Source organism: Suricata suricatta, chromosome 3 (genome assembly GCF_006229205.1).
Source record: "Suricata suricatta isolate VVHF042 chromosome 3, meerkat_22Aug2017_6uvM2_HiC, whole genome shotgun sequence".
In the NCBI taxonomy this organism is placed as follows: domain Eukaryota; kingdom Metazoa; phylum Chordata; class Mammalia; order Carnivora; family Herpestidae; genus Suricata; species Suricata suricatta.
The window spans coordinates 116,035,420-116,046,396 of record NC_043702.1 but is presented as its reverse complement, the minus strand read 5'-3'; the positions used below and the strand labels follow the sequence as shown (position 1 = coordinate 116,046,396).

At 42.8% G+C, this 10,977-nt stretch overlaps 1 protein-coding gene across 3 annotated transcripts in view; it reads left to right on the top strand.

Moving 5' to 3' along the window:
• Window positions 1-4,243, top strand: part of SRP9 (signal recognition particle 9) — a 13,438-nt gene extending 9,195 nt beyond the window's left edge. The window contains exons 3-4 of one of the 3 annotated variants that reach the window (XM_029934914.1): window positions 2,773-2,873; window positions 3,983-4,243. In XM_029934914.1, coding sequence (XP_029790774.1) covers window positions 2,773-2,873; window positions 3,983-4,097 — 216 coding nt within the window. In that variant the 3' untranslated portion in view covers window positions 4,098-4,243. Of the gene's footprint in view, window positions 1-715; window positions 2,674-2,772; window positions 2,874-3,982 lie in introns of those variants that run through there. The other 2 variants (XM_029934916.1, XM_029934915.1) reach the window with 2 other exon arrangements.
• The last annotated feature ends 6,734 nt before the right edge of the window (window positions 4,244-10,977 follow it).

The following is a 10,977-nucleotide window of genomic DNA, read 5'->3' as shown; positions in this document are numbered from 1 at the left end:
TCCTCCCCATCTCCCATTTTCAGTAGGGAGAGGCATCCTGATACTGCTAAGCTTTCCCCAATATAACTCAGTTATTTATGAACAGATCCCGGGGAGGGGGGGGGGGGGGGGGGGGGGGGACTATCAGCTGGTTCCAAGCCTTGAGTTTTCATCAGACCTGCAGCAGGATTTAGCAGATCACTTAACTGGTCATTTTTGAGAAACTTCTGACAGAGTTCCTTTCTTTTTTTTTTCTTTCTTTTTTTTTTTTTTTTTTTTTTTAATTTATAGCAGTAGAGTTAGAAATACTGTAAGATACTAAAGGCATGTAACTGCTGGGGTCTTAAAAACTTGAATGTATTGGGGCGCCTGGGTGACTCAGTCAGTTAAGTGTCCAGCTTCAGCTCAGGTCATGATCTCATGGTTTGTGGGTTTGAGCCCCACATCAGGCTCTGTGCTGACAGCTCAGAGCCTGGAGCCTGCTTCGGATTCTGTGTCTCCCTCTCTCTCTGCCCCTCCCCTGTTCATGCTCTGTCGCTGTCTCTGTCTCTCTCAAAAATAAACATTAAAAAAAGAAAAGAGGTGAATGTATTTGCCTTAGTATGACCTCTAGAGGAAATAGGGCAAAGTAGTGGTAGGAAAGAAAGGACTCAGGTTTGTAGCCAATCCTATAATTGCTTCATTGTTGATAATCTAGTTTAACACAGTTAATGTGCACTTTTGACATTTCTGACAGTGTTTGGTGTATAGAACAGACCAAGCCCAAGACGTAAAGAAGATTGAGAAATTCCACAGTCAGCTGATGCGACTTATGGTAGCCAAGGAGTCTCGCAGTGTTGCCATGGAAACAGACTGAATGGTTTGGAAGGAAGATCTCCCCTTCTTTGGAAGTAAATGTCTTTTGACTTTGACAAAGTGTTGGGAGAGAAAATATTTTACGTAACTAAGTGGGCTCTTCAGAAATGGGGGGTCAATTTTTGTACTTTTTTTGTAATGTTTGCTTTCGAGAGCTAGGACTGTAAACGCCTTCAGGTCAAGAGGCTTTATTTATTTTTGGAAATTGGACAAGAAATGCACCTGTGTTGGAAGCTTTTTGCAGATTGATGTTGGGAGAGATGCGTGATTATTCCATGGTTGAGTTTGTGTCAGTAACTTGAAAGTGAGCTATCAATAAAAGCCAATTCTTCCTTAAATTCAGTGAATCTGTCTTTAAAAGAAAATGAACTCTACACATTCTGCTGGATTGCTAGGTTTCTTTCGGAGCAGAAACCTTGTGCCGCCAAGGACCCACAACCGTCAAGTACGGGGACTGGACTCCCCTGCACCGCAGCCGTCCATGTGTGTAGAGGTGTGTCCGCTGCGTCTGCAAGTAGTCATGGAAACAATGTGCTTGGCCTAGAAGGCTCCACATTTAACCTGTATTTTGTAACATATGAGATTTGTAGTATCAGTCGCTTGTTGAGCAGATGCTTGCTTTGACTCTGGCTCTCGGTGCCCGAAGACAACTGTGGTTACTTCATGTGCGTGGTCTCTGATGATGAGACCACAGTGTTCCAGAAGTATTTGCCACACGTTTCCCATCTGCGTTTTCTCAGAAGGGCTCACGGTGATTTGACCTGTGAAGTCTGCAGGTGTCTGCCTCCACCATCCGTCTCTCCCTTAACCAAGAGGTTAAGCGTGACTGTCACGATGTTATGTTTTCCATTAAACCAGGAGTGTAATGTTCGTTGGTAATTATCGTGCAATTGTAACTTGAGTTTCACCGCCTAAATGTTCACTTGTTGCTTCCTACATTAAAATATTTTTTGTCAGGAATTTGTCATTAGCTACATGACTTTTTTTGTGTTTCTGAGAAGTGTGTAAAATACTATATGGATATATGTTGTTTCTCTTGAAGTTTTTAACTTTTCAAGAATTACTGGTTCTCAACTGGAATATGCTATATTCATTTAGTCTAAAATAAGCCCAGTGATACTACAGGTCATTTTTTTGTCTGTCAGTACCTTTTATTACACGACTTTCTGTGAAGATGTCTGTTGATGGCAAGGTTGTTTTCTTGGTTAAGAAAAGTAACATCAACTAGTAAAGGATATTTTGGGTTTGGAGGTCCCTACCACCCAGGTATACTGGGATCCCTGGAGAATTTTTGGATCTTTTCTTTCTCATTTATACCTTCCACTTCTTAACACTACTTCATAAAAATCACCTGGAAGGGAGGGACTGGCGTTCAGGGTCCCGAGGTCCCCGTAGCTCAGAGCAGAGGGCACATGCATGGCAGCCTCTGCCTGGTTTGCAGTCGTGGCTCCGCTACTTGAGAACCCTGGTGGCAGACAGGAGACTTCGGAAACTGGGCACGACGGGCGCTGCACAGTGTCACCTCTTTCGAACGCGCGTTACAGTGCCCGGAGCGTCAGAAAGCTCGATAAATGGCAGGAGCCGTTAGGAGGAGGAACATTTTCCAGGGAAAGGGTATAGCCAGCCCTTAGTTTCATTTCATAACTTTAATTGCAGGATTGTTTACAGGTAGTGGCTGCCTTTTCTGCTGAGAGCTGTGTCTTATTAAACGTCATTTCTGGCAGTTGGGGCGCAAGACAAGACACTCGCCCAGAGCATGTTCTGTGGGGAAAAACTGAAATCCTCGAATCTCAAACTTGTGTAGGTCTCTGCACAAAATAAAGTCATTAAGAGAATCAATTGGTAAACGTCTTGCATTTCTTACAGACCCCATAAATAACAGAACAGCAAATGTTATATATTCTGAAAATAGCGCTGTATACCTTTTTTTTCCATCAGGAAGGATTTCTAGGCACTGCAGTCACGCTTCCGCAGACTAATTTTCAGCACCTTGTTTGTGATGTATTGGGTCCAACACCTCTGATGCTAAGACAAGCCAGGTGAGGCCACTGCAGTACGAGAATTCGGGTGTAGTCAGCAGGTCAGATCACCCATCTTGTCTTTCTCTAATGAGACACACTCTCCTTGCAGCACATGCTTCACTAGCCACTGCTGGCAGGCCACCACGTTCTCCGTCGTCAAAGGTTGGCTTCTCCCTTCTGGGCCACCTAGCCAGCCAGCTTTTTGTCTTAAAAATATAGTCTCTCAGCTGCAGCTTTTAAGCCACTGATCAGAGGCAGGATTAGCAGTATTTTACAGTTGATACTTCTGCTACTCTTAGAAATATCTAACGTTAACAACCATATAATGGGAATGGTCTTCACAGTGTTCCAAAACTAGCTCAAAATGAGCGACGTGAAATCCGTTGCCCAAGAAGAGGAAGAGGTCCTGTCCTTCCTGCATACTGGAAACCAGAACCCCGTTTTTATTTATTGCTTCCCTACTCTGCTTGGTAAAAACCACCTTGTAATGACAATATCCTAGAAGTTAGTGGTATTTTTCTTTGAAACACAGGGAAATGTGCACCTAGTACTGCAGTTGAAATTTATGATAACTTGGTAAGAAAGTCCAAATATTTCATCCCTCTTTGCTGCGCTAGTTGGGGGCACCTGGCTGGTGGAGTATGCAGATCTTGGTCTCAGGGCCATGAGTTTGAGCCCACGCTGGGTGTTGAGATTACCAAAACACGAAAACAAACTAAAAGCCCTGGTTGGGCTGGTTCCCGACGAGGTGGTGCAAGCCGGTGTTCCATGGCCATTCCATTAAGTACAGGTGCAGGTGTGTAGAAAGCGTCTGTTACGTTTCTTTCCCTTTTTTTATGCTCCCTTACAACCCTCCCCCAAGCAATCCCACGATGGTCACAGCATCAACTACAGCTCTGTTTCCAAGAGGGGAGAGCCAATCTCCACTGCGTTTTTCTCCATCTACTTGGCCCGGATGTAAACACTGTGGCAAAAGTAGTCTTCTGGCCAGAGAACCAGAAATAGAAGGAACCAGAAAGTACCAGAGAGATCACAGAGAGGAAGGAATTTGGAAAGTTGACTTTGTAAATTGTTTATGAACTGGATCCACTGACAAGCTGTACGTATCTGATCCTTTTTTTTAACAGATCAAAGATTCCGCCTGAATTAGGAAAGAGACCACCACCCAAATCCCAGATCGGCAGCTGGGAGGCATTCACATACAGTAGGTCCAAAAAGCACTGCAGTGATTTTGAAAGTTGAGCTGATACTCCCAACTGCCTTCTGAAGCCTAGGATTCCAGTGTCCGTTCAGCTGTCAAAACATTTGCTGATCTTATGCACGTGAAGCTGATGTTTTATGTCATTTACGCCAGAATTTTAGAAAATAAACATTTGCCTGCAACCTAACTATGTTGACTGCCTGCTGAAAGAAAAACCCAGTATTTTCTGTAGGATTTAAATAAGACCCAGTTTGGGGCGCCTGGATGGCTCAGTTGGTTAGGCGTCTGACTTCGGCTCAGGTCATGATCTCACGGTTCTTGAGTTCAAGCCCCACATCAGGCTCTGTGCTGACAGCTCAGAGCCTGGAGCCTGCTTCCCATTCTATGTCTCCCTCTCTCTCTGCCCCTCCCATGCTCAGGCTGTTTCTCAAAAATAAATTAAAAAATTAAAAAAATAAACAAGACCCAGTTTAATGATGATGTTCGAAGTGTCAAGGAAGCACTCCAGAATTACCCGGCATACTAGGAAATGGGGGAAAATCTCAACTCTCAAAAAAGACCATCAGGAAACGCCAGCACTGAGATATCAAAGATGTTCAGATTATCTGACAAAGACATTAAAGCAACTATTACAAAAGTGTTCTAGCCAATAATCAGGAACACACCTGTAGCCAGTGAAAAAACTCAAACCACAGCAAAGAAATAGAAGAAACATACATATATATATAAAAGAGCAAAGTGGACATTGAGAACTGAAATACACGGTGACCAAAATTAACTCCCTGAAGTCTGTAGTTTAACAGAGGAAAGAGCGAACTTAGAGATAAAGCAAGAGAATTTAATCTGAAGAACAGAAAAAGATTGGGAGACAAGGAAGCAGCCCCATGAGCAGTGCTTGAGATCCACAGGACAAGACAAGCTCCAACATTTGTGCCATCAGAATCCCAGGGAGAGAGAAGAAAGCCTGATGCTGGGGAAAATATATATTTGAAGAAATAGTGGCTAGAAACTTCCCGAATTTGGTGAAAAACAAACCTATAGTTTCAGGAAACCCATGCCCCAACAAGTACATTTTTAATGTCAAAAGATGGGTCCTAAAAGCTGTAAAACATTGCTGAGAGAAACTTAAGATTTAAATGAAAGATGTATTCACAGGTCAAAAGAATCAGAATTATCAAAATGTCATTTCCCCCTCAAATTGATCTATACTTTCATTGTATCCCTAGTTCAAATCCCAGTAGGCTTTTTTTTTTTTTTTTTAATGTAGAAACTGATACTTCAATTCTGCAGTTCACATGGAAAAGCAAAGGATCTGGTCAAGAATAGTAAAATATCTTTGCAAAAGATGAACTAAGGTCAAAAGCTAAAACCATCTTCTCTCACGTCTTCTTATAAACCTACAGTTATTCAAGACAGCACCAACATAAATGAGATCAGAAGAGCAGAATAGAGTCCAGAAACAGACCCACACATATGCGGATAACTGGTATTTTACAGAAGTGCAAAAGCAAATCATGGAAAAAGGACAGTCCATTCAACAAATGGTGCTGAGATTGTTAGATATATTTTTAAAGATTTTATCATGTAATCCACACCAAATGTGGGGCTGAAGCTCACGACCCTGAGGTCAAGAATTGCATGCTCCACAAACTGAGCCAGCCAGGTGCCCCTAAAATAATGTAAACTTTGACCTCTGCCTGTACCATATACAAATACTAATTTAGGATGAACCATGGTGGGGGCACCGGGGTGGCTCAGTAGTTGGGCATCCAACCCTTGATCTCAGCATAAGTCTTGAGTTCAGGATCATGGGTTCGGGCTCCACATTGGGCTTTTTCCTGGGCATGGAGCCATCTTGAAAGTATTTAAATTTTTTTTTTTACATTTATTTATTTTTGAGACACACAGAGAGACAGTGTGAACAGGGGAGGGGCAGAGAAAAAAGAGATACAGAATCTGAAGCAGGCTCCAGGCTCTGAGCTAGTGGTCAGCACAGAGCCTGATGCAGGGCTCGAACCTACAAACCGTGAGATCATGACCTGAGCTGAAGTCGGACACTCAACTGACTGAGCCACCGAGGCGCCCCAGGAAAGTATTTAAAAAATTAAAAATGAACTGTGATTCTAAATATAAAACCATAAAACTTCTGGAAGAAAACGAGAGGATTTATGTGACCTTGGCTAGGCAAAGATTTCTTTTTTTTTTAATTAAAAAAAATTTTTATAGTTTATTTTTGAGACAGAGACAGAGAGCATGAGTGGGGGAGGGGCAGAGAGAGAGGAAGACACAGAATCTGAAACAGGCTCCAGGCTCTGAGCTGTCAGCACAGAACCCGACACGGGGCTTGAACCCACTACCGTGAGATCATGACCCGAGCCAAAGTCAGCCACTTAACCAACTGAGCCATCCAGGCACCCCAAAGAGTTCTCAATCTGAATGCAATCTATATTTTAAAAATTGGACTTCAAAACTAAAATCTTCTGTTTTTCCAGAGACACTGTTAAGACAACGACAAGCACAAATCAGAAAAAAATTATTTGTGGGGGTCCTCGGTGGCTCCGTTAAGCATCTGATTCTTGGTTTTGGCCCAAGTGTTGATCTCATGGTTTGCAGGATTGAACTCCACATCAGGCTCCACACTATCAGTGGAGTCTGCTTGGGATTCTCTCTCTCACTCTCTCTTTTCCTTCTGCTTGTGTGCTCACTTGCTCTTTCAAAATAAACTAGAAAAAAATAGAAAATGAAAAATTATTTCCAAAGCATATGTATAATATGTTTATATACATATATGTATAATATATACATACATATATATGAGAACACTCATTTAAAAAACTCTCAAAACTCAATAACCCCCCTCAATAAATGTACACAAAAAATTTGAAAAAAAACTTCACTGAAGAAAATGTACAGATGGCCAATAAGCACATGAAAAGATGTTCAACATCATTAGTTGCAACTTAAAATCAAATTTTAAAATGAGAAGCAACCAGAACTCTCTTACACGGCTGATAGGAATTTAACCTGATACAGCCATTTGGAAGAGGCAGTTTCTTTGAAATTATGCATACATTTACCATACACACAAAGGCCTGTACGTTAATGGGTTTTGTAAAGATATTATTTTAAAGTAATCTCTACACCTAACAGGGGGAACAAACAACCTGAGGTCAAGAGTCACATCTTCTACCTACTGAGCCAGCCAGGTGCCCCAACTTCTATATGAATGTTAATAGTGGCTTTATTGGCTAATAGCCCCAAACTGGGAACAACCGAAAAGTCCATCAAGAAGTCAAGTTTTTGGATAAACATTGTGGCATGTCCTACATAGCCATACTACTCAGCAGTGAAAAGGAATAAGCTGTCAACACACACAACAATGTGAATGACTCTCAAAATCTCCTTTGTGCTGAGTCAAAGGAACCAGATGTTTAAGAATTACATACCGAATGATTTAACTTAGGTAAATTTCTAGAGATTGCAAAATGATCTACAGTGACTGCAGATTAGTGGTTCCCTTGGGGAAAAGGGGCCTGTGAACAGCAGGAATTACAGTGAGACTCGAAACTGGGGGTAATGGAGGTCTTCACCAACTCGCTCTTCCTGAGCTGCTCCCAGCCAACCTTCTTCTACCGCCTCTCCCTTCACAGGTGTTCCTGCCATTAAATCTTACTCCAGCTTGGTGTGTTTTCTGGAGTTACTGCACTTTACACAGTTTCTTCATGAGTGTGTTGTCGAATTCAAAGATGTTTGCTAATTTTCTGTTGAGTTGTTGTCATTTCTTTGCGGTTCTTGGGAGCTTGGACAAGTTCCTTAACCTCAGTGCCCAGGTTTCCTCCTATGTGAATGGCAGTAATAATAGTATCTACTTCATAGGGTTGTAATGAAAATTAAGAGAATTAATATGTGTAAAGCACTTAAAACCATGCCTAGCACATAGCAGTCTCTAAGTGTTCAGTAAATGTAAAGAAATAGCGGTCCTCTGCATGTTCAGAATGTCTTTTGTTACATACATTGCAAATGTTTTCGCTCAACCTGTCCCTCATACTGCTTTTTTTGTGTGGGGATGATCTGGTTCCTTGCAAACCAGTTTCTTTCCTGTGGCTGCCACATCAAATTACCACAAGTTTCATGGCTTAAAACAACACAAACATATTCCTTCAAAGGATCAAAAGTCCAAAGTGAATCATAAAGAGGTGAGAAGGTGTCAGTGGGGCTCGTTCCTCCTGGAGCCTCTGGGAAGAATACATTTCTCTGCCTTTCCCAGCCCCCGGGTCATGGCTCCATGGTCCATCACCTCTTGCACTCCATTTCTTTTTGTTTTGTTTTTTTTTTAATTTTTAAAAAATGTTTATTTTATTTTTGAGAGAGAGAGACCGAGCACGAGCAGGAGAGGGGCAAAAAGAGAGGGAGACACAGAATCTGAAGCAGCTCCAGGCTCTGAGCTGTCAGCACAGAGCCCGACGTGGGGCTCAAACCCACGAGCCGTGAGGTCATGACTTGAGCTGAAGTTGGAACACTTAACCAACTGAACCACCCAAGTGCCCCACTTGCAGACCCCATTTCTGTCTTCACATCACCTCTGCCCCCTTTGACCTTCTTGCCTCCCTCTTACAAAGACCATTGTAAATACGTTTAATGCCCACCTACGTACCCCAGGATAATGTCTCCGTTCCAATCACATGTGCAAAGTCAGTTTTGCCTCATAAGGCCGTATATTCACAGAGTCTGGAGATTAGGGTGTGGATATCTTTGGGGGAGCCATTATTATTCAGCCTACTAGAGATGTGCCTTTTGTCAGATATAAGTTCCAGATGTGGCCACAACCCTTCCTATTCCATGGCTTTACGATTAGGGCTGGCTGTCAATGTAGTTGGCATTCACACACACACAACTCAGAAGCACAGAGAAGTCAAAGCCTGTGAGCTCACCCTTGTCTGAGTCGGCCAACGGGGGATGGGGGCTGTTACTCCCACTGGGTGGACAGCTCTGGGACTCCATTTATAAAACTCCTCAGAAGGTTCCATAGAAGCAAGCACTTGTCCAGAATAGCAGCCAAGTTGAAAACACATCCTCATATAGTCTTTGCCTCCTTTGCATTTTCACCTCCCAGCCCTCACTCCTTTCCCTGGGATGATGTCCCAAATGAAATGTATAAAATGTACAGAAATATCTCTGAAATGGAGCCAAAAAAGAGAGGAAAAGCAGTTCGAGACTTGGATAACAGGCATTACAGAAAAAGGAAAGTGAAGTGAAAGAAATCATCAATAGGATGATTTAGGAAATGTTTGCAGAAGAAAAGGATATGAATTTGCAGACTGGAAAGGTCCTCCTACCGCCTTGTATAACACAGAAAAGTAAACCAAGTATCAAAACCAGTGACAGGTAAAGAAAAGATCCAAGAAGCCTCTAGAGGGAAAACAAGTTTCTTTAAAAGGATCGAGCATCAGAATGGCTTTGGACTTGGGGCTCCTACCTGGCTGGCTCAGTCAGTGGAGCCTGTGAGTCTTGATTTCAGAGTCGTGAGTTCGACCTCCACTTTGGGTGTAGAGATTATTTAAACAAATAATCTTTAAAAAAGAAGAAAGATGACTTTGAGTTTGCCCGTGGCTAGTACCGGAGACCAGGAGATCATCTTCTGAGGGAGAATTATTTCACTCAACCTGTCCCTCATACTGCTTTTTTTGTGTGGGGATGATCTGGTTCCTTGCAAACCAGTTTCTTTCCTGTGGCTGCCACATCAAATTACCACAAGTTTCATGGCTAATTATTTCGTATTGCTAATTTTCTGTTGAGTTGTTGTCATTTCTTTACGGTTCTTGGAAGCTTGGACAAGTTCCTTAACCTCAGTGCCCAGGTTTCCTCCTATGTGAATGGCAGTAATAATAGTATCTACTTCATAGGGTTGTAATGAAAATTAAGAGAATTAATATGTGTAAAGCACTTAAAACCATGCCTAGCACATAGCAGTCTCTAAGTGTTCAGTAAATGTAAAGAAATAGAAATTATTTCACTCTGGAGTTTTGCATTAATCACTGGGAAGCATTGAATAAAGACATTTTCCAGCCACACTTAGATTATGTTTTACTGAGGTAACAAACCTCACCAATCTCAGTACCGTGAACAAAGTTTAACTTCTTGCTCAAATTAGAGGTAGCTGTGGTTCCTCAATCCTGCTCCTGCTCCAATGTCTTGACTCCAGGGTTGTGGAGGAAAGAGCAAAATCTCACAACAGCTCTCAAAGCCTGTGCTCAGAGGTCACATCATATTCTATTGGTCAAAGCAAGAGACACGCCCAAGCCTGCCATCAGTGACCTAGGGAATTCTATTCATCTGCAGGGAGGCACTGGAGGTCAGGAAGCAAAGGGCAGGAATGCCTGGGAGCAGAATCAAAACTTTAGAGGGGGAAGGAGAGGGGGGTATGCGTGCTTCCAAAACAAAGGAGTGAGCCAAGGAAGAGGGAGATGTGGGATACAGGAGGCCGACTTGTAACAGGAGAGCCCCTGAAGAGTTGCCAGGGTGGAGGTGAAGGGGAGCCTGCCTGCAGCGGTGCACCAGGCATGGGGCAACCACACCAGACCAGGCAGGTTGAAAGTCTCCCCAGGTGCTGAAAGGACACAGGTCTGAACCAAACTGACTCCATGACAGGCTTCAAGTTTCCCCTCTGACCTTGGAGGCCTAAGTGTCGGTTTCTCAGAATCATTAGACAATAAAAGGGCACAGAGTGCTCAACCAGGGACCACCCTAGTAACACCCAATCAGAAGCAGCCAGTTAAGATGCTTAACATTCCTAAGGGCAGGCCTAGAGATAGAAGCTATAGATAATCACTTATTGCTTAAGGCTAGTTACACCCTACGTGAGGGTCCTGGGTCCACTCTGTAATTGGTTAACACTCTAAATGTTGTGATTGGGTCCCGCCA